This window comes from Xyrauchen texanus, chromosome 4, assembly GCF_025860055.1.
Source record: "Xyrauchen texanus isolate HMW12.3.18 chromosome 4, RBS_HiC_50CHRs, whole genome shotgun sequence".
Classification (NCBI taxonomy): Eukaryota; Metazoa; Chordata; class Actinopteri; order Cypriniformes; family Catostomidae; genus Xyrauchen; species Xyrauchen texanus.
Genome location: NC_068279.1, coordinates 15,962,172 through 15,986,700, shown reverse-complemented (window position 1 = coordinate 15,986,700; position 24,529 = coordinate 15,962,172). Strand labels below are relative to the sequence as shown.

At 39.2% G+C, this 24,529-nt stretch overlaps 1 protein-coding gene across 2 annotated transcripts in view; it reads left to right on the top strand.

The window, feature by feature from the left end:
* The window catches only part of LOC127634831 (oxysterol-binding protein 2-like), a 124,135-nt gene that overhangs the window by 19,887 nt on the left and 79,719 nt on the right, over positions 1-24,529 (top strand). For both annotated transcript variants that reach the window (XM_052114539.1, XM_052114531.1), the window contains exon 2: positions 19,002-19,210. In XM_052114539.1, the coding sequence (XP_051970499.1) occupies positions 19,002-19,210 (209 nt within the window). The remainder of the gene's footprint in view (positions 1-19,001; positions 19,211-24,529) is intronic.

Here is a 24,529-nt window from a genome sequence, read left to right as displayed (position 1 = left end):
TCATGGGACTATAATCATTAAAGATTTAAAGACGTCTTGTACCTTTGTCTTTTTGTCTGATTTACAAAGATTTTTTTTGCTTCAAATCAAAGCTTGTAATCTTGTGATTCACCTCGGAGCTGGTTGGTTTGGTTCATGGCTTAGAACACTTTTATGTAGAATTGTATTAAACCCTTGTGAAAAATCAATGGGGAAAATACCTGACGGCTGACAAAGTGGGTTGTGACTGTTGTGTTCTATTGTAATCAGTTTTTTTGAGGAGGCCAACATAACAACATTGGCTCAACCACTGGTGTGAGCTTTGCTGGGACTACCTGTTTGTCCAAACCATGACCAACAGGGGAGTGTATGAAATTTGTTTAAAATGAAAAACAGGATTAATTTTCCAGTTCTGTTTGGTGTTGTTAATGGCACAGAAATTACACGCTTTACTTTTAAACTGGAATAGGAGAAAGTATTTTATCATAGAACAAATTGCACAAAGCCACTTTAAATCACTGACCAAGGATGTCTAGCGCTAGTACTAACTCTATCATCGCCCTTTCATTTTGTACTCTTGTGTCCCAATGGTCTTTGAAAGTATCTCTGAGTTGACGTTTGTGTGAGTCATACAAGGGTCCGCTGGGTCTGTTTGATGACACACTGAGCGGTTTGCCTTAGGGTTGTATTTGTGGTATCCACCACTGCAGCTGATCTTTCTCTATACTCACATACGTGCTTTTGCTTTTTCTCTCTCCTCCCAAATCTGGTAGCTGATTTCAATCGGCTGGATCGAACATATCTTGCTATCAGAACAGTCTAGAATTATGCTTACTGAGACATGCTTAATGATGCTTACAATGATGCCATTGATCGCTCTTCCTTGTGTGCACTTAAGAAAAACTCACCTCCCAAAAGGACTTTTACATTGATGCAGCCTAGGAAGGAAAAATCAAAGCTTTCAGGTTGTGCCTTGGATGTGTTCTGCTGATGTGTTCGTTTTACAAAGAGCAATAGAAAACAGAGTCCCCCCTGCACACTCCACACTGTTAAAACCTGTAAAAGTGTAATGGACTGCATAAATGCAGTGTTTGCACTCGGTCACAGCATCCCCCCCACCACTTCTCCTCCCTATGAGTCACATATCTTTTCTTCACATTTTGCACATTTTACAATCTTCCTCTGTCTGGTTCCTTCGCTGCATGTTTGATTTCTTAATTGACATTTCCTCCTGCCTTTAATGTGCTCTGGTGTGCTTATTGCACTCCGCTTCAGTGGGACGCTGCTTTAGCTGGCAAATGAAGATTAGACTTTATTAGTAAAGGAGGCTGAGGGAAAGCCTGTAAACCTGCGTAATCTGATTGTTGGGACACACAATATAGTAGTGACCATATCGGAATTCGATATCCATTTTAAACTGCATACTCATTTTATAAACCAGGTTTCAAAAGTTCTTTTCTTGCTGTACATTAAAATGTTTTGATGCCTGATTTGTGTTTTCACTCAGTCGCCTTTTTACTCTCTCTTATGACTGTCAAATTTCTTCCCCAGTGGCATTCACAACCTGGTCATAGAATCATGTTACAATAACTAAATTTTTGCTAAATTATTTGTATGTGGCCTACAACATACACAACACAGGAGTTTCCTGGTGGAATGAACACAAGTGGCGCTAAAACAACGACTTTTATCCCCTTTCACTCAAATTGTGAGGTAGAATAGAATGCTGCATATGCAATACAAAGGACCGGGGTACGAGTCCTGAAGAGCATGTGAGACGAAACATGAGCTGAAAGTGTCATAGAAGCACCACAAAATGATGTGGTTTCTTCAGAAATTGTGTTTTTCATATCACATTTGCTTTTTATGGTTTAAGGTTTAGGGTAGGGAGGTTGGTTTTGTTGATTTAAATCTTGATAAACATGAACCTTTAAAACTTCATCTGTTCGGGAGAACATTTCACTCGATTTTATCGCCACACAGTGGACATTTCACTTCGGAACTGCCCTGAGATGTGTAATGAACCGCATAATTTAATTTTGCAACAAGGTTGCCACAGTTTTGGACAAAAACTATCCATGTTTCTCACTTTATTCTCCTAGATTTGAATGAATACATCACATTCAGTCGGGCGGTCACATAAGGTCTAGTCGCACAAATATTTCAACGTATCTGAAGCTTAAATCAGATCCGAAATTTGGCCTCTGCAGATGGTTGGAACTCCACATAGCAGACCTTGCGACACTCCATTTGAAAATTACTGATCTCTGGTTTGTCAGATGCAGTAAAAAGGCAGCATCAGTCCAGTTAAACAAAAGAAAATGATCTGCAAAAATGTTGCGAGTACTTTTCAAGTTTAAATCAAATTGTAAGGAGTAAAAAGTACAATTTAATTTCTTTGAAAATGTAATTAGGTTAAAAAGTATTCCATTTAAATTGCACTCGAGTAAAGTACAAATTCCCAAAAATAATACTTATGTATTTTTAACCTACTTTACACCCCTGAGCATATGCTTGACAAATGGCACTTTTCCACTGCACGTTACAGTTCTTCTCGCGTCAACTCTACTCGCTTTACTTTTCTGAGCTTGCATTTCCACTGCAGTTTAGTGCCATCCTCATGGATGGGATTATAGGCTGATCGTCATGGTTGCGCCGCCTCTACTGCCGTGACATCATCTTAAACACAACACAAACTGACCAAAACAGTTAACACACCCACTAGCTGTTAGCTACTAGCTCATTGTGCTGCATAAAGCAGTTGTGCATAAATTGGCCTAGTTGTTTTAGAAGAAAGCTTCCAGTAGCTGGTCAACTAAATAAAGTGAAGCTTTCAAGCATAGTATAGAGTTATAGAGTATAGAGTTAACGTAACAAAATGTACCGTCCTCTATTGTGGTTGAGTCCAGGGCGTTCTCCCTCCCATTGCTCGCAGGATAAGATAGTGTCCATTTGGTCGAACCACTTCCACTTTTCCTTGATGTTTCTGTAGTCACTTGTAACTTTTTTTGTACTTTTCCCTACACTGTTGGTAGGTCGGTGGTAGCCGTGTGCGGCCAACAGCTGAGACACTTCCTGAGAAACTTTTTCGTTTTGCTCATTGCTAACGAGTGGACCGTCTGCACCTTGTTTATTGACCGCGGCGTGGTTTTGCGCACAGCCATTTATTTTTTCACAATTCTAAAGTCGCGTGAACAAATGATACCGTTATAGCTGTTGCTAACTTTAAAAATAGCGGGTTGATGTCGAATGTCGGAAATCCAGTGACGCTGGTAGTGACGATTCTCCCTGACCAATCAGTGATCTGCAGGATTTTGACTTCACATTTAGTATCGACTCGGCTCGCTTGGAACCTCGACCGAGGTGGAACTAATTGGTACCAGGTACCAGGTTCTATCCACAGTGGAAAACCCCAAAAAAGCGAGCAGAGTAGAGATGAGTCTATTTGTACCGTGCAGTGGAAAAGCCCCAAAACAGTCACTTGTTTTGCATTTAGGGAGTGATAACTTGGGATGGGCATTTCCAGTCATTTTGAAGTTGAGCACTTTAACACATAATGAAAATGAATAATGGATTACTTAAAATTTAGAATTTTAAGTTTAACCTTCAATCTTTGAAAGTTTTTCTTATGAAAAAAATTGCACAATGCAAGAACAACAACATCTAGATCTTACACATAGAAACATTCATTCCAGGTCTTCTGAAGGGATACAAACAATTGAAATTCTATTCAATTATTCCTTTTACAATGTCTTGCATCCACAGTGCCATCCATCTTGTAACAGCAAGATTTAGGTTAGAGAAGCAGTTTCTTTGTTGCCCCCGGCAGGCAAAGTCATAAAGAAAAATTTAATTGCAATATACAAGTATTGTTTTAAAGCTGAATGATTAGTCTATTAATTGATTACTCGTGCACACCCCTAGTGCTAACAAGTGACAACACACAAAAAAAAAGAACTTTCACTATCAACAGTTTTACTTAATCCTCTTATGTTCAAATGACTCAAAAATGCATGTAAACCAAGTGAACAAAGGAATAGTTCACCCCAAAATTATCTCATCATTTACTCACCCTCATGCCATCCCAGATGTATATGACTTTCTTTCTTTAGCATAACTCAAATTAAGATTTTTAGAAGAGTTTCTTAGCTCTTTTGGTACATACAATGCAAGTGAATGGGTGCCAAAAATGTTGAAGCTCCAAGAGTCACATAAGTAGGGGGTTACAGTGGCTCGGTGGTTAACACTTTCCCCTCACAGCAAGAAGGGTTCGAGACCCAGCTCAACTGGGCCTTTCTGTGTGGAGTTTGCATGTTCTCTCCGTGTTTCGGGTGGGTTTCCTCCGGGTGTTTCCGGTTTCCCACACAAGTCTAAATACATGCAGGTTAAGTAAATTGGAGACTGTAAATTGCCCTGTAGTCATGAGTGGGAGTCCCCCAGACACTGGGGGTTGCGTCAGGAAAGGCCTCCAGCCAAGTCAAATATGCTGTGGTGACCCCTAATGGGAGCAGCCAAAAGAAGAAGAAGAAGAAGAAGAAGAAGAAGAAGAAGAAGAGTCTCGTAAGTCATCATGAATGTCTATAGACTCCAGTGGTTTAATTCATGTCTTCAGAAGTAATATGATAGGTGTAGGTGAGAAACGGATCAGTTCTTTTTTACTATAAATTCTCCTCCCTGCTCAGTCAATCTCCACATTAACATTCACTTTGACATTCTTCTTCTTGTGTATTTGGTGAATCACATTCTTCATGCATATCACCCCCTACTGGGCAGGGAGAAGTATTTCTATCAAAAATGGTCTTAAATATTATTCTGTTTCTCACCCACACTTATCATTTCTCTTCTAAAGATATTGATTTAAACACTGAAGTCAAACTGATTACATTTATGCTGAATTTATGTGCTTTTTTGAGTCAAAATTTTGGCGCCCATGCATTATATGGACCTACAGAGCTGAAATATTCTTATATTACTTTATAATTTATCACTGACCTCAAGTGAACGGCTTTACTAAACAGATATTGCACACAGTCTACAACAAATTAATGTGACTAATTTAGTTGCAAAATACATGTCCAAATAAAAATGTTATGTATTTTGTGTCCAACATTATCAGTAAACCCGATATTAAAGAAGTGTCCCGGATGCTGCAGTGAGCGGACAGTTTCGCTGTTGAGCCTATTTTTGCCGCGCAGCTCACGCTGATCTCAGTGGCTCTGGGTGCAGTACAACACTAATATAATCAGGAGATTATTGAAAAGTCACAAAAGCAAATAAAAATTATTCAAACCGAACCTATAGTACACTAAGATTTATATGTCTGTATGCAAGTAATCTCAATGAAATAAATAAAGTATAGAATTAATAAACTGCCGGACCCTTTGCCATTCTGTATATAGGTGTACAGTTTAGACACAACATTAACCAATCACATCCAAGTGTGCTGATAAAGTACACGTGACTGCCCGCTGTTGTCCTTGAAGCAGCAATAATCTCCGCTTATTACGACCTTATTAAAGAATAAATGTAGCATAGGACCCCATAGATAACTTTATTTTCTGCGCAGAGGTGCTTATGTTTCTCACAGAGCTCACGATCGGCTCACTCACGCCACGCTCTTGGAGGATGTGTGAATCCGGTGTCAATAGTGTTTCCCATTAGCGTATTTAGCATACTAACATTCACTGTCACTAGCTAGCATGTAACCAAAAGATGTCTAGTTGCACATAGTTTTGTTGGGTATACTCGAAACAGTATGTTTTCTTGTACTTATGTAAACTAAGATTGCATGGTAATTTTCGAAAACTAATTTCAAACATGTGGAACCACTGTCCATGATTGAATCAAGTTCAGTCAAAGAGTTATTTCATGATCATAGAAGAGGCTGTGTTATGGGAGTTTATCTGAGAACAGCGTGATTTGGAATGTCATTCAAACCTTTTTATGCTTCCATGATTGCACTGACCCTTGCGCTTTCTTTGGTTATATTTGGATTCTGCATACATTTCCCAGTTTGTGCCATTGTCAATCATTGCTGTGTGTTTGGTGCTTATGTTATGCTTTGGTCTAGTTTCTTGTGCTTTATTAGTGTGTGTGCATGCGCATTGATTTGTTTCTTGCATAAGTGGAAATGTGTTCTTGAAGATTGCATTCTCAGGACAACTGCAAGTAAACCTAACCTAATCATCGCTGTGGAGAACCCTTCTCTTCCTCATTTCTCTTTTTTACTGCTCTGTACATTCAAACAGCTGCAGTGAAGATACATGATAAACAAACAAGTGAAAGCAGAAGGATATCAGTCAAGGTGTTTTATAGTAATGTTGTTGATAAATACCAGCTATGTTTTAAAGGGGACCTATTATGCTACATTCATTTTTACATGGTTTTTGAACATAAATGTGAGTCGGCAGTGTGTGTACATAACCACCCTACAATGTTAAAAGTCTACCCACTCCTCTTTCTTATATTTCTATTAATTAAAAACAGTGTCTCAAAGAGATTGGTTTTTGTTTCCGCTCTAACATGATGTCACATTAGCACAGGGCTCCACCCTATTATCAAAGATCCTCCCCTGAGTGATCTACACACAGTCCGCTATTTTTTTCCACGCTGGAGCAGCTACAGTGATCAGAATAATGTCTCAGCTTCGTAAGCGTCATAAGTGTTCTGTTGTTGGCTGTGAAAGTGAACATTAGAGTCTTCATGTACTCCCGGCATCAGAGCCACTGAAGAAGCAGTGGACAAGTTTTGTTTTTGAAGCAAATGTGCCCCTGTAAAGGCACAGCCCTCTTCCGCGAAGGGAGCGTGGAGCAGCAGCTCATTTGCATTTAAAGAGACCCACCCGAAAACAGCGTGTTTTTGATTCCACCCAAAAAGAGGCATTTACAATATGGTATAATAAATGATCCGTGGGGTATTTTGCGATGAAACTTCACAGACACATTCTGTTGACTCCTTAGACTTATATTACATCTTGTAAAAAGGGGAATAATAAGTCTCCTTTAATGCACAACTTTGTAATTTGACTTTCGCGTCACAGGTAACTGAGTTGTTACTGACCCAATGTTTAGTGGATAATCACTAGTGCCAAAATGTGTGTTCATTATATAGCTTACTGATTCACATCATAGGCAAGTAGAGTGGAATGAGACACACCCTCTTCCTTTGGAAGCCATGTTTGTTTTTGTATGCCTCTCTTTGAATGGATAGACTGAAATCTGTCTGAGAATGCATCTACCCTTGTTATTTCTCTTTAATCTGCTGGATTATTTTATGCTTATTTTCTTTTTTGGATAAATGTTCTTGTATATCATCTGCCCTTGTCCTTGTTTTACTTTGCAATACCCTTCTAGGTCTTCTCTCTCCCTCTGCCCCATCTCTCTCTCTCTGTCTATCTCTCTCTCTTTCAGTTTCATATTTCAGTTTTAATATGCTTTATTGGCATAACAAATATAGTATTTGTACATTTGTATTGCCAAAGCATTTACAGCTGAGCTGCATATACAAATAAGACTGCAAAACGAAGACTGTGCAAAACAATATACAAAATATATAGAAAAAAGAAATATACAATGTATACTTGACAAATAAGGTAGTGTGGTAATGTTAAATAATAAAAATAAATATAGATAATGGCGGAAGAAAAAACCTAGCCTAGCGCATGTGGAGGCTCATGCTATCCTCCGCGGCATCCACGCACAACTCACCATGGGCCCCACTGGGAGCGAGAACCACATTATAGCGACCACGAGGAGGCTAACCCAACATGACTCTACCCACCCTAGCAACAAGGCCAATTGGTTGCTTAGGAAGCCTGACATGAGTTACTCAGCACGCCCTGGATTCTAACTTGCGACTCCAGGTGTGGTAGTCATCGTCTTGACTTGCTGAGCTACCTATGCCCCCGTTTTTGTATTTTTATAATTAGTGGATATTTGCTTAATTCTGCCCTGCATGCATTATATGTTGTGTGCCGGTGTACTTGTAGAATATTTTACAGAATTCTGCATGCAGGGTCTCTATTGGATGTTTTTTCCATTTGGTGAATTCTTGATTTGGATTTGTCAGTGGACCCCACATTTCACTGCCATACAGTGCAATCAGCTCAATCACTGATTCTAAAAATGTAACCAAAGTCTAACAGGTATCTCTATAGCCCGTGCAGGCTTTATCTCTGAGTTCATTCACTGCAGGGTTGAAGTTTCCAGTGGAAGTGATTTTTAGCACTAGATAATTGTTGTGCGATGAGTGTGTTATTTGGTTAGTTCCTAATTTGAATGTGCATTGTGTTCCCTGAGATCTGGATCTTTTTTGGAATGTCATGATTTGAGTTTTATTGAGGTTGACTTTAAGGGCCCTGGTCTGACAGTATTGCTCCTGCAGGTCCAGGTTCTGCTGTAGACCCTGTTCAGTAAGGGACTACAGAACCAGGTCATCTGCATAAAGCAGGCATTTGATTTCTGAGTCGTGAAAAGTGAGACCAGGGGTAGCCAGTTCATTGATGTATAAATTGAATAATGTTGGGCTTAAGCAGCATCGCTGTCTCACTCCATGCTCCTGGAAAATATATTTTGTACTTTTTTGTGCTAATTTTCATGCCGCATTTGCTTTCAGTGTACACTGACTATATAAGGTAATTGGTTTAACCTCCTACCTGTTTCAATAAGTTTGAAGAATAATCCTGGGTGCCAGATCAAATAAAATGCTTTTTGAAAAGGATGCAAAAATATATTGCCTTTATTTTGGAAATCATGTTTTTCAATTAAAGTATGAAGCGTGTAAATATGGTCAGATGTACAGTAATTTGGTAGAAATCCAATCTGACTTCTGGTCAGAACATTGTGTGTCTTCATGACGTCTAAGAGTCTCAAGTTTATTATTCAACAATATAATTTTCACAGATTGCTTGGTTCATATTTAGCTCCATTTTTAAAGTTGGGTGTTACCAGTCCTTGATTCCAAATGGCAGGGAAGTAGTCTACAGTCAGAACCAGATTTAATAATTATAGAATGGCCAATTGGAATTTAGTGCTAGTATGTTTTAGCATTTCATTCAATATCCAATCCAATACAAACCAATTTAGGTACTATTGGAATAATAATTTAAAAAAAAAATTATGAATCATGAGTAATTGGCTATCCAAAATGGAGAAATATAGGAAACACATTTTCAAACACTTATGGGGTTTTCCACTGCACGGTATAGCTCTACTCTGCTCCCTTTTTTTGTGTTTTCCCACTGTGGATAGAACCTGGTACCTAGTACCTGATTTTTTAGTACCTCCTCGGTCGAGGTTCCAAGCGAGCTGAGCCGATACTAAATGTGATGTCAAAATCCTGCAGATCACTGATTGATCACTACCAGCGTCACTGACTTTCCGACACGCAACATCAACCCAAAGTTGATCTTTGTCCCTTAAAAAGTGGGAGGCACATATACAAACTGTTGTAATTCCTCTAAATACCCTCAAATTAAAGCTGAAAGTCTGCAGTTAAAGCACATCTTGTTCGTTTCATTTCAGATCCATTGTGGTGGTGTATAGAGCCAAAAAGATTATAATTGTGTCGATGTCCCAATATTTATGGACCTGACTGTATACACAATTGTCTGCCTTTACAAATTCCATGCTTTGTAAAAGGTTCAAAAAGTGTGCAGAAAGCTGTGTGCTAGATTGTTGGTATTTCTGTGTAGAAAAGCAGGTTGATGGTGATGATTTTGCCCTTGCTGTGTGATGTGTCTTTAAACAGGGTCTCAGGGTTTTCTTTTTGTGTTTTAAATTTGTGTTGTTGTCTGCTCTTTTCAGACTGGACATCTGTAGGGAAGTCAATGGTGCGAGCCCCCAAAGCTGATGTTGCCATAGCGCTACAGTTCACACGTCTTTGATGTTCAGGGCAATAGCTCCACAAGCCAATCAGAAGGTGTGAAGGCCAACTGTCCTATTGTTCGTTTGAATTAGTGTAGCTTGTAGCTTTTGGCCAGGTTTGTTTGTAAAGTTTTAAAAGTTTTCTTTTAATTTAACTCTATCTTCCAACTTGTTTGTATAAATATATATTTGGTGAATAAGAGCTCAATAAAAAAAAGTGAATAAGAGGGCAGGTTGAAGGCCTCTGTTAGTTTGTTTTAAATTTCTTCAGTTCTGTCTTTGTTTTTGTGTCTGTTGTTGTTTGCTAGATTCTTCTTTTAGTTAAAATAATTTTTCAAATAGGTTAATCCTTTTTCAGGGCTCCAGATTAACTTTTTGCCTTGGTTGCACTGGTGCGCCTAACTTTTTTATTTAGGTGGACCAGCACAAAATTTAAGTGCACCCAAATTTTTCCTCGGTTTGCGTCGCCTTTAACGGCACAATTTCAAGGTCACCTTTTTATCACGCTCCATATACATTCATATATTATGTAAATGATTTTAAACAAGAATAAGGTGTAGGTAAATACTTTTTTTATTTGAAGCACAATTATGCTGCATATAAAAATAAAAATCTTTTTTTTTAAATAAAAAAAAATGTTTAAAGTGCTTCACTGAGCTTCCAAACTAAAATAAATTAAGCAAAATAAAACATTTCAACACTTCCCTTTGCGATGTTATAGGCGACGTTGAATTTTATTATCATCTCTGATTGTTCTGAGGACCTGATAGCTGCTGCCTGTCGCTGAAATGCAGCCGGAAGAGGAGCCACTTTAGTCACACACTTATCGCGGCATGAAGTGTGTTTTTTTTAAAATATTGTGCTTTTTCAGCGTTTCGATTCGAAGCGTTGTTGATCCACTTACAAATGCACTGTTCCCTGCCATGCTCTGGCCACATTCTTTACAATAAATGCAGTGCATTATGTTCTCTTTCTTATTAAACCTTAACCAGGGAAACTGGTCTAACCAGTCTTTACGAAATATATATGTTTTTCCCTTTTTATTTTGAGTCTCTATCTCGGGCCCGGTAACGTTAGGCTCTACCTCCGTCTCTGAGTCGGATGCCATCTCCGACGAAGGACCAGGACTTGGCATCTTACCAGGGACTGGGGAGACTGGCTGAAGTAGCTCCATGTCTGGGCTGTTGTCGGAGCATTGACCGGGTAGAGTGTAGGGAGGAACAGGCCTACTTTTCTTACAGAAAAAACTCTCTATGGGTCTATTTCTTTTCATTATTCGACTTCTGCGGGGTTTTTTTTGTTGTTTTTTTGCTGATGCTGATTGCCGTAACTGATTCTCTTTTGCTCCGGTCGCAATTTCAATCACACAGCACGGAGCCTACATGAATATCTGGACCACAGCCAATCAGAGGCAAAGACCCGCCCCATCTCTGTCTCTGATTGGTTTAGACCACAATATGATCCAACCATGAGTGAGTTCTGTATAGGAGAACAAACGCTTAGTTCGCGGGGGAAAAAAAAAGTTAGCCGAGAAGCAGCGGATGCGTGCGAGGACGTTAGGTGCACCGGTGCGACCAAGGAAAAAAATTAGTCGCACCCTTACAAATTTTGGTCGCATCCAAATTGGTCGCACTCTAGAGCCCTGTTTTTAGAGCCCGTTACTAGGCAACCAGTAGTGGGAACACCCACTAGCGACTTCACCGCCAGCCACTGGCGACCTGCAGCGATAAAGTCGCTGGCAGTGTGTACGCAGCTTGAAGGTGCGGTCGCCAGTGGCTGGCGGTGAAGTCGCTAGTGGGTGTTCCCACTATGGTTGCCTAGTAACGTTTATAAATGACATTCACGGATGTCATTCCATTGCTGTTGACAGCGAATCTCTTTTCTTGCCACTAAAAACAAACATTTTGGAGGGAAAAGACTAAATATAAATGGAATCAGTACATAAAATGCTTTATATCAAAGATGAGTGAGAAACCAGGCGTGCTGTTTGCCAGAGCGGCTGTTTATCTGTGGCGAAAATGCAAATGCCGGTCTGTCTGGGTCCATAAAATCCCCGCGATCTCAGATACACCTTTCCACGCAGTATTTTTCTTAAAAATGCCCTTGTACGTGGGAAGAGACATATCATAGAGCACTGGAAAATTTCTAACAGCAAGAATTAGCCTTTCATCCATCTTTCCATTACTGCAGGAGCTGAGAGAAAGAGAGAAGGATCACGTGAGCTCTCCCGTCCTCTCTTCTATTGGCTGTCGCTTCCGTTAGTCGCTCCAAAGTTGAACTTTTCTCAACTTTGTCGTGTCGCTGGACACGCCCACTTCTAGCGCCAACGGTCGTGACAGCTTGTGTCGCCGGAAGTCGCTGTGCTCGCATTGAAAATGAATGGTATTGAGTCGCTGGCAGCTGCAGTGTGTACGCACCTTAAAGAGTAAAGAAGTTCTTCTGTGTTGTTTTTCACAGATTTTCCTTGTTTTCCAAAGTTTTTGCTGAATCTCTTAGCTGTTTAGAGTAAAGTTCACCATCAGATTTGTGCTAAATTATATTTTGTGTTTTTCTTAGGTTACATAATTTTAAAAGCAAAAAAACTCAAAGTTCAGGAGCTCATGTTGTGCATGACCTCTCTCTCTTTCTCTCCCTCACTGTTTCTCTCAGCTTTCAGTTTTATTGGTGCTTGCAGATTTGTATTCCCAACACATTTGCAGCATTGCTGCATTCAAATAAAATAGGGCTCTGTATTTGCCCCGCACAGTAGTTCATTTTCTTGGCTTCATGTTCTTTGTTCTGACCCACTTACAGCCTTTTGCGTCCAGTATTTCCCCTGCATGCAGGGTGCAGCTAAATTAAGATCTCTGCATTCACCTCTCCGTACATCCTTGCCCAAGTTACTCTCTCTGTCTCCTTTCTATTTGGGCATTGGCAGGTTGTGAATATGAAACCTCAGCTCAGAGTGAATAGGGGAATTGATGTTTTGTCTATGAACAGAATGTGAATCTGTCACTCCTCCACTGTCCCTCCCCCAGTGGCGCAGTCACGTGAGTTTAAATTCAACCAATTACTTGGTTTGCTTGACTGTCAGACCATCAGCCCCCCGAAAGTCTGTTAAATGTAGTCAGACATTTGACTCTAGTCTTTCATTGCATTGGTTTGGGGCCTTTTTTTTCTTTTTCTCTCTCTCTCACTCCCTCTTTTTCTTTGTACTGCAGATGTGTGGGTCAGCCTTTTCTATACATTTAGTCTCCACAAGGATAGTAATACACATACTAAATATCATCTTAATTGAAATTTAAAAATACAAAATGGTAGAGTTAGGGTAGAAAATATTGTTAGCTCATATAATTATATGAATTGCAGAACGGCCGAGCACTGCTATACAGTTGTGAAAGGCTTCCTCTGTGTGCAAAGTATTTACATCCAGCTATTGTACAGTAATTTACAAGTGAGAAATACAGCAACACAAGCAATTCATGTCAGGGCACAAACAATCCCATTTTTGATTTTGAGGTTTTTGCTGCATCCACAGGGTGACGAAACATCACTGAGAATACAACACAGCACTGATTTTTTTGTGTGTAAATTATTATATTTCTCTCTTAGTCAAAGCATGAGATTACACATGAGTAAAGCACTATTGATGGACTATAACAATTTTCAGTTGAGGATTAATTCATTTTTATTCATAATCTGTAATATCACACCACAATATTCAGAAATAAAAGTAATGATACAATAACACAATTGGTAACATTTTACTGTGGGGTTATTTGTTAACATTAGTTAACAATATTAGGTAACATGAATTAACAATGAACAATACTTTTATATCATTTATTAATCTAAATTAATGTTAATTTCAACATACTAATAGATGTAGTTGTATATGATAACACTATGATCTAACATAAACTAACAATGAACAATTCTATTTTTATTAATTTATATTGACAAAGATTAATAAAAACTGTAAAAAAAATATTGTTAATTGTTTGATCATTATACCCAATACATGAAAGCATGTTAACGAATGGAACATAATTGTAAAGTTAACATACAATTTAATCTATATTTAGGCTATTGTGTCAAACTACTGTATCATCGTTAACTGTCCTTTTTTGCAAATAAAAGAAAATAGGAGAATAAAATGTTCACTTCTCATAAGCATTCATCCAGCATCAGGGCTCTCTTCAGTTTTTTCACATGCACATGACATATCTCTCAGAAGCGGGACAAAATTTGTATTAACGTTAATTATACTGAAAGTGATAATTATATTATACTGCATGAATAAAATACAATTAAAAATGGCAAACCTGCCATTTTTCCGGTGGGCCTACGCACTTTGGGGCCGAACAGGAGCAGACTGGCCATCGGGAGAACCGAGCGGGCAGGTGGGTGGACCGCGGAATGCGCCGAATAGGCAGCGAAAAGCTAAAATGAGCCGGCGCGTTATGTAGAATGGACCACAAAACAGTGCTGTGATATGCAGAAAAGGACAGAGCACCCTCCCCCCTCCCCTCTCATCAACCTTGGCCTCAACATTGGACCGATTTCTCTTCCCAGTCCAGCTGGGATGTTTACCATTCCAAATGAAGGACTTCGCTATGCTATCAAATTGCTTGAAATAAGAGAGGGAGAAATCTATAGGGAGAGATTGTAGCATGTAGTTGAATTTTGGAATACAATTAATTTTAATAACATTAACATTCCCAGTCATAGATAAATGTGATGAAGCCCACCTACCCACAAATATTGACCACTATTAGACAAATTGTATCACTATGTTAAGAAATATATGATTGTTCACTCCATTATTTTCTGTGAAGCTGGAGTATTATCAATTGTCATATTATATAAATTTATAATATCACAGGGCTATACTTTATCTAGCAAAATTAATCAAAATAAATACATGTGTAATACAGTCGGAAACAGGGACAGGGACCTTGCTAAGCCAGTGCTGGTCTATGGCTTGTGAATATTCACCCTCATTGTGGTCGATAACTTAAAATACACATTTTTAAACCCCTTCTTCCTTTTACTGGATGGAGCAACAGCTGCATGACTGCTGCAACTGTGCGATGGATATTGTCCAATGTCATCCGCAGAAACGTATAATAACGCGTATGCAAAGTAATTTTCGATTATGCTGTCGAGAGTCGTCTCAACAGCATTAATCAGCATAGAAAGAAACAGTGACTTGCACCGCGTGCCAGAGGCAAGTGTGCCCCCTGAGGCAAAACACGGAAGTGACCATGCGTGGAGTCCATTGTGTACATACAATATACAGAAAACCCTTAGCAATCTCATAATTCGTGATGTAAATAGTTCATGTGATCAACGGCGCGTGTTCTTGAGGGGAACTGACTTCATACATCCACTAAAATTACCCTGGGACCAATTGGTTAAAATATCAAAAAGCTAAGAAAAGTTAAATTAAAGAAAATGTCTAGTATAATTTGCTTGCCGATTTGATGTTTTGTAGCTTATGCAATGAAATGCATAGGCCTACATTTGTAAGTGTGGCTTAAGTGTCCAAAGCTATTTGGAGCCATACACACAGTACTGTTGAAACAAAATTAGTGATAGACATCTGAGTAATGGGATACATTTAGAGCACCTCAAGCATGCACGGTAATGCACTGTGTTTGACTTTAATCATCAGATCTCACACAGTGAGGGAACTCACTGGAATACATCCAACAAACTCCTGCACACACAAATGATCAAATACACACACACTATCAATATGGACATATTCATTCCCACAAACACAGTGTGTATCTAAATAAGAGATCTTCTGTCTAGAGTGCTTCTCACAGTTTCTCGGGAGGTCAGAGCTTTGACATTCCATTAGAGACATGCAACAGATACTGGGTAACCAGAGCAGCAACACACAAGGTTCTGGTTCCCTCGTTCTCCCCCTACCCTTCTGTTTCTCCTACTCTTCGCCCTCTTTATGCCTTTAGCTCTCTTTATTCACTCTTACTCTTCAACTCATTCTACTACTCTCTTCCTCAGCAAAACTATACTGGCATGACAAAGTCTGGTGTGTGTTTGAATCAGTGTTAGACTGTTTCATAACCAGCTGACTGAGGAGTCTCTCTCTCTCTGTCTCTTTTTTACCTGTCTGTCTGTCTCTGTGAGGCTTGAGGCTTTTTTTCAGCCCCTGCTCAAGGCTCTGTTTCATCAGACTCACAGGGGGCTCTGGGTTCCTTTCAGGCCGTATGTATGTTTCTCCCTCAAAAGGACCAGTCACCCTGAACTAGACGCTTATACCTGTTTTGACCTGCCTTTTTTCACAAAGTTCATAGTTTACAGTGGAGAGAAATGGTCACCAATATGTTTTTATAAATGGCAGATTTCAAAACTGATTTTTCTTTTCAACATCATTCAAACGCAACAGTTTTTGGTTACTAATGCCATTGTAGAAATTCACTATACACAGTCAGTTATGGTTAATTTAATCAATGAGGGAAAGTGTCCAATAACAGGGTTGCGAGTAGTATTCAGCTGGTCATGTGATCCTAACATGGCAGCCCCCATGAGGGGACTCTCTCCTTGTAAAATAAATCAGCTTTTGTAAGGTTACTGATAGACTAAATTCTTCATCTCATGTGAGTAGGCATGATTGTATACATACTGTATGTTTTGAAATTACGATTCCTTTCTATAGGAGTAAAAAAAATTGAATGAGGAAAAATGACTGAGTGCACCTTTAATTATATCAAAGTAGATGTACACAAACTTGCTGTAATCAAATTAAATGAAACACTTTCTTTACACAATATCTACTCAACATTCAGTTCTAAATATTTTGGGAGGAGCATCAATCAAAATAGGAGTTTCTATCAAAACGTAATATGTAAACATTCACAGTAAAAATCTAACTATAGGGGGTTTGGCGTAGTCGGGCTACAGTCTTTATCTGTCTATCCAAGTACACATGATACGATGAGCAGTATTTGAAGGAAGCTTGAGCAAGTGTTAGATACATTTCTTGTGTAACCTCTGTCTTTTGGAGCATGCACACAATGGCGAGGCCAATAGAACACAAAAGTCTGGTTCCAGAAGTAAAAATCCCATTCATTTTTTCCATAGATTAATTTATTTTTACAGATAACTTACAAACCGTCGGTCTGTCTCTAACTTAGAGACAGACCGACTGTGAGCTCTGAGGTTATCAGTGGTATTCTTCTGTTAAAGCCATCTGTCCATGTAATTTCTATGTCTTTGTTTAAATGAAATAGTTTCTGGTTAACAAATGCACACTAGTAGTCCAGCAGAGAAAGATCCACCAATCAGAGAACTGCGTTCAAGAAAGCCTGCCAAACAACCCAGAAGTGACCGCCCATACCCATGATGCACTGAGAATGATGCAAATGAGTCGATCTCCCTTTACCCTCAAACTATTTATATGAACTATTTATCAGAATATTTCGCAAATAACGTAAACTATATTGTTTCTATACTTATCAACAACCTAAAATCAATCGTTTTATATATTTCCATTGCTTTATATTGGATTATGTCATTTGCAATGCTTCATGGTATTGTAGTTCATTCATAACTGTGTACGTTATGTACTTTTGTCTTTTTGTCAGATTGTCACATATTTTTAGCCTCAGAACAAAGTTTGTAATGTTTAGATTAACCTCAGAGCTGGTTGGTTTGGTTCATGCCTTTGAACTCTTTTATAAAGGATTTTATGAAAATTAGATGGAAAAAATTAATGGGGAAAATACTTCTGGAACTCAGACAGCTGAAAAAGTGGGCATAGCTGTTGTACATTAATTAAATTAATGTGTACAGTATACATGCTGGATGAAGCTGATTATGGTTATCTGGTTATCTAGTTAGTCCTACTTCACAAAAATCTGACCATTACACAGGAAAAACACCTCGTAAACCACATTAACATGCGCACGCACGCACGCACGCACGCACGCACACACACACACACACAATAAAAACAGAACATGTGTATGAAACATGACAAAGCTGTTGGTATCTTTTGGAACTGACATAAGCTAAAATGGGCTGATGCCAATCTTACATTTGCTGAATATAGGCCAATGAATGAATGGCCAAACATCAGCCTATAAAATAGTTACTGGTAGACAGCCTGGTGATGTAAGCAAGGTAAAACAGAGCTGTTCCTGTGTTTGTAGTAGTTTTCTATTTTGCTTGTTCTCTTTTACTTGTGTTTCTTCAAGGGTGGGCCTTGTTTCTCTTCTTTTCTTTTGAATAATGGGACTTTAACTATTCTTCCTGATCTCTCACTCTCTCTATCAGGGCTTACATCACTCTCTGTCCTGTCTCTGTGGTTGTAACACTGGCTGGTTTGTTTGAGTACTGTTGTTTGGTGTTTTCTCACAGGGGTCCAGCTGACACATAATAGCCATGTAAACCTCCATTCTCTGCCCACTGAATATGCAGCTGTGTGTAGCAATATAACTCTCACAGGTGCCTTTCTCACACACACACACACACACACACACACACAAACATACAATACAACTGATTTACAGAATGTCACTGATTTCATTCACAGCACAGTTATACCACAGACATACAGTTATGGCATATTTTAAAGGATTGTATTTGATTGTCCCTCCACAACTTTGTGTGGGTGTGTGTGTGTGTGTATTCATGTGGATCTGTTTGTGTTGTATACGTGTTTGTGTGAGCCAACATAAAGGGGCATGTATGAGAGAGTGTGTTCTTGAAGGCTTATTTGAGTCCTGTTGGTGTTAGTAACCCTCAAGGAGGTCTAAAATACCAATAAAGAGCTATCCATTAGAATTTCCTTCATGATGGCACATGACGTACATTATTCAACCTGCTGCTGCCATTTTTGCTTCATTTGCTTCAAAAGACAATTTTGTTATGTTAATGCTGATCCAATGTCATTCAAGTGAAAACCCTTTTCTGGACATTTTCTGAGCAGCAAAGACATATCAAACTGGAGATTTGATTGAAATATTCAACAGTAGTATTTCTCACTTTCTATTTCTCTCCCTTGTTTGTTCCATATGCCTCTGTCCTCTTACTGGTCTGTTAATGTGATTTTCATTCTGTCAAAATTCATACGTGTCTTTTTTCATCACATACCAACACCTCCCTCTCATTTGCTGTTTGTTCTTCTGTCTTCATTGCTCATGGTAGGACGCAGGCTGAGATGGCCCACACATGTCGTGGCACCATCAACCTGGCCATGGCGCACATCGACACAGAAGACGCCTGCAATATCGTTTTGAGCAGCGGGGGGCGCAATTACCATCTGAAAGCCAGCACGGAGGTGGAGAGGCAAAGATGGGTGACAGCACTGGAGCTGGCCAAGGCTAAAGCCATCCGAATAATGAACGATCAGTCTGGTAAGAGCAGAAGGACTCAGAAATATAGTTGTGTTTGTGTTTTGTGGCTGAGATGGATCATGCTTTTAGATGCTTTGCTGTAGTTCTGTCTAGCCAAATTTTGTTGAGCCGTTAAAGTCATGAACTATTATCCCTGAAAGTGCGGCCCAGGTCAGAGATGATTCAATCATAACAAACAGACATCATCAGAGTCTTTTCTGAGCATTTCCTGAGATCAAAAGAACATATCTACATGAATTTTCTAGAATGAGTATAAACTCTGTTCTACAACCTATTGAGCTGCCTACTACCTAGGATTTCAGATTAATTTAGGAATCCTGCCTTAGTGGGCAGCTCACTAGTTTTCAGACATGACAGTCTTCCGTTTAAATTGTTTTACTGGTTCAACAGTGCAGAAATATTTGTGGGGTCTAGTAAGTACACTCCTTAAGTACATCATTTTTAGGTAGTAAGCATCGCTCTGCTAAGAAATGACGATTCCTGTTTTTGTTTTGTCATTGAGATCAGCTGCAACAAGGTTTTGAATGTTTTTTTGTGCTTTTAGACAATGACCATGCAGTCCCTTTGGCACACTGTTTTACCTCTGGTAAGGTGATTATGTTTCTTACCGAGCCTTTCCATCACGTTTGCAGGGTTGGTGTGTTGTTCAGAGTGAATGAAGGGAATGATTGCATTTGGAGTGTTCTGGGTCAGAGATGTTGGTTTTTAGATTGTAAAAGTTGATGTAGGTCACTGCTTTCAGGGCTTTGCCTACAGTAGGTAAAACCTTTCTCTCACTTCTGATGATGTCTGGGACATTGATGTAAACCTTGAGCCTTTGAACATATAGTATTAGTCTCGAGTTGGAATGAAAGCATCGACCTGTTCATGCCCCATAGTAATTGAATGCTGAAGTGGATGAGATGGTACTGCTGGGTTTGTGCACTGCATGGCCTTTTGTAAGCTGTTCATTTGGAGAGCATTAATGTATATAAACTGCAGTATATCTGTCATTTAAAAATGGGATTTTCTTGAACTTGCATGGTTGTCAGTGGCCATGTTTACATGGAATGCTAAACTCAGTCCATTTGCACCTGCCATGTGTAAGTTACAACTTAGACTAGTGATAGTGTAAATGGGAACTAATGTTACAATTTGCGCACTATAAAATATTTGAGCATTACGCCATTGAACTTACTGAAACATAACCCAACGTGTAAACTTAATATTTATGGAAGCTTCCAACCAGGCATAGTGGTTGTAATAAAAATGCAAACTGATTAAATTACATGAATGCACCACCATTGTGTCCTTGAGCAAGGCACTTAACTCCAGGTTGCTCAGGGGGATTGTCCCTGAAATAAGTGCACTGTAAGTCGCTTTGGATAAAAGTGTCTGCCAAATGCATAAATGTAAATGTAAAATGTAAATTTTTTTGTGTGACAGACTTCAGTGCTGTAGACATACTACATATGATGATGTTAACATTTACACTCGTTTATAGAGTGTGTAGAGAGAGAACATGCAACAAACTGACTTCTAAGCAGATCTTCAGCCTGAAATCAATCTTGGTGTTGCCCAGTGTCACTGGCATGCAGAGTTACACAATATAAAACTCAAAATACACAGGAAATATATGATATTAAAATGAATAAATGTCAATTTTCCAGTCTGTTGTATTAGTATTTATTTATTGTCTTTTATTAATGTAAATTTTAATTTCAGTTTCTAAATATTGGATTGAATAGTTGCATATTTAAAATACTAGGCTATCTATTATAAGCAATTTATTTTTGTTACATATCTTATTTCAATGGAAGTGTAATTTAATGTATTACCACTGACAGTTACGTGAGACAAAAAGGTTTAAACACTGACTGTAGCTAGAAAGGCTTCTATTTTACTCATTTGAAGGCTTCTTATTGGATAAATACAGGTAAATGTCATATTATGCTACTACACGCTGCATTATGGAGAGCCTACGACCTAGCTAAGTTTTGCATTAAGAGCTGGTAGCGCAACCAAATTGAGCACTGACTTCATTATAAACTAACCAGTACAGTAGATACTAAGGCCTTAGTTTGAACTTTACATCCCAATTTAAGTGAGACCTGATGCACAGCTGATGCAGCCCCACCCAGCTGTTTACAATCCTCTTGCTATCACAATGTATTTTTCTTTTAATTCTGAAAGGAATCTCTGAGTCAGACAGAAACATCTTCAGTAATTAAGTCTGAAATGTGTTGCTTCTGCACCACTACTGTAGCATCGACAAACAGTATTTTGTCGATATAATAATAAACTGTTTTCAAGCAGGTTTCCCCAGGCTTCCCCTGTCTACCATTGTCATCCAAACAGAAATTCCAGCCCCAGACTCACCACTGGTTGAGCAAATGTTGCTGTCGGCAGTATGCTTAACCAAACAGAAAAAATTTTGATAGCTCCACAATGTTTACACTTTGTGGAGAATCAACGTACATTGTAGCTGTCTCTGCATATAAAGCTGGGATAGGAAAAGTATTTTAACATCAAATAAATGACACACTTCAGCTTTAATCAAATAATGTGGAGCATGCAAACGGCAATGAGAATTTAATAGTTCTGTAAGTCTCATTCAGTGCAGTCAATTATTATTATTATTATTATTTATTTATTTATTTTTATTTTTGCAGCTGTCATGCTTTGTAACATATTTACCATTTTTTACATCAAGAAATTCCTGACACTTAATCGTAGAAAACATTCCCTGTTTTAGGTCAGTTTGGATCACTACTTTATTTTAAGAATTTGAATTTCTTTCATCACATTCCCAGTGGGTCAGTATGGTTTACATACACTTTGTTAGTATTTGGTAGCATTGCCTTTAAATTGTTTAACTTGGAGCAAACATTTTGGGTAGCCTTCCACAAGATTCTCACAAAAAGTTTTGGCCCATTCCTTCAGACAGAACTGGTGTAACTGAGTCAGTGTGTGCGAGCAAGGATGCCTCCAAACCTTTTTCAGTTCTGCCCACAAATTTTCTATCAGGTTGAGGTCAGGGCTTTGTGATGGCCACTCCAACACCTTGACTTTGTTGTCCTTAAAACATTTTGCCACAACTTTGGAGGTATGCTTGGGGTCATTGCCCATTTGGAAGACCCATTTGCAACTGAGTTTTAACTTCCTGGCTGATTTCTTGAGATTTTACTTTAATATATCCACATAATGTTCCTTCCTTATGATGCCATCTATTTTGTAAAGTGCACCAGTCCCTCCTGCAGCAAAGCACCCCCACAACGTGATGCTGCCACTGCCATGCTTCTTGGTTGGGATGGTGTTCTATGGCTTGCAAGCTTCATCCTTTTTCCTCCAAACATAACAATTGTCATTATGGCCAAAAAGTTCAATTTTTCTTTGTCCCCATGTGGACTTGCAAACTGTAGTCTGGGTTTTTTTTATGGTGGTTTTGGATCATTGGCTTATTCCTTGCAGAGCAGCCTTTCAGGTTATGTTGATATAGGACTTTTACTGTGGATATACACTCACCTAAAGGATTATTAGGAACACCTGTTCAATTTCTCATTAATGCAATTATCTAATCAACCAATCACATGGCAGTTGCTTCAATGCATTTAGGGGTGTGGTCCTGGTCAAGACAATCTCCTGAACTCCAAACTGAATGTCAGAATGGGAAAGAAAGGTGATTTAAGCAATTTTGAGCATGGCATGGTTGTTGGTGCCAGACGGGCCGGTCTGAGTATTTCACAATCTGCTCAGTTACTGGGATTTTCACGCACAACCATTTCTAGAGTTTACAAAGAATGGTGTGAAAAGGAAAAACATCCAGTATGCGGCAGTCCTGTTGGCGAAAATGCCTTGTTGATGCTAGAGGTCAGAGGAGAATGGGCCGACTGATTCAAGCTGATAGAAGAGCAACTTTGCCTGAAATAACCACTCGTTACAACCGAGGTATGCAGCAAAGCATTTGTGAAGCCACAACACGCACAACCTTGAGGCAGATGGGCTACAACAGCAGAAGACCCCACCGGGTACCACTCATCTCCACTACAAATAGGAAAAAGAGGCTACAATTTGCAAGAGCTCACCAAAATTGGACAGTTGAAGACTGGAAAAATGTTGCCTGATCTGATGAGTCTCGATTTCTGTTGAGACATTCAGATGGTAGAGTCAGAATTTGGCGTAAACAGAATGAGAACATGGATCCATCATGCCTTGTTACCACAGTGCAGGCTGGTGGTGGTGGTGTAATGGTGTGGGGGATGTTTTCTTGGCACTTTAGGCCCCTTAGTGCCAATTGGGCATCGTTTAAATGCCACAGCCTACCTGAGCATTGTTTCTGACCATGTCCATCCCTTTATGGCCACCATGTGCCCATCCTCTGATGGCTACTTCCATCAGGATAATGCACCATGTCACACAGCTCGAATCATTTCGAATTGGTTTCTTGAACATGACAATGAGTTCACTGTACTAAAATGGCCCCCACAGTCACCAGATCTCAACCCAATAGAGCATCTTTGGGATGTGGTGGAACGGGAGCTTCGTGCCCTGGATGTGCATCCCACAAATCTCCATCAACTGCAAGATGCTATCCTATCAATATGGGCCAACATTTCTAAAGAATGCTTTCAGCACCTTGTTGAATCAATGCCACGTAGAATTAAGGCAGTTCTGAAGGCGAAAGGGGGTCAAACACAGTATTAGTATGGTGTTCCTAATAATCCTTTAGGTGAGTGTAGATACTTGTCTACCTGTTTCCTCCAGCATCTTCACAAGGTCCTTTGCTATTGTTCTTTTTGCACCAAACTACGTTTATCTCTAGAAGACAGAATGCATCTCCTTCCTGAGCGGTATGATAGCTGCATGGACCCATGCTGTTTATACTTGCATACTATTGTTTGTATAGATGAACATGGTGCCTTCAGGCATTTGGAAATTACTCCCAAGGATGAACCAAACTTGTGGAGGTCCACAATTGTTTTTCTGAGGTCTTGGCTGATTTCTTTTGATTTTCCCATGGTGTCAAGCAAAGAGGGACTGAGTTTGAAGGGAGGCCTTAAAATACACCCATTGGTACACCTTCAATTCAATGCACCTCTTATAAGAAGCTAATTGTCTAAAGGCTTGACATAATTTTCTGCTTAAAGGCACAGTTAACTTAGTGTAAACTTCAGATCCACTGGAATTGTGATATAGTCAATTAAAAGTGAATCATTCTGTCTGTAAACAATTGTTGGAAAAATTACATGTCATGCACAAAGTAGATGTGCAAAACGACTTGACAAAACTATAATTGGCTAATATGAAATCTGTGGTGTGGTTAAAAAAAAGTGTATGTAA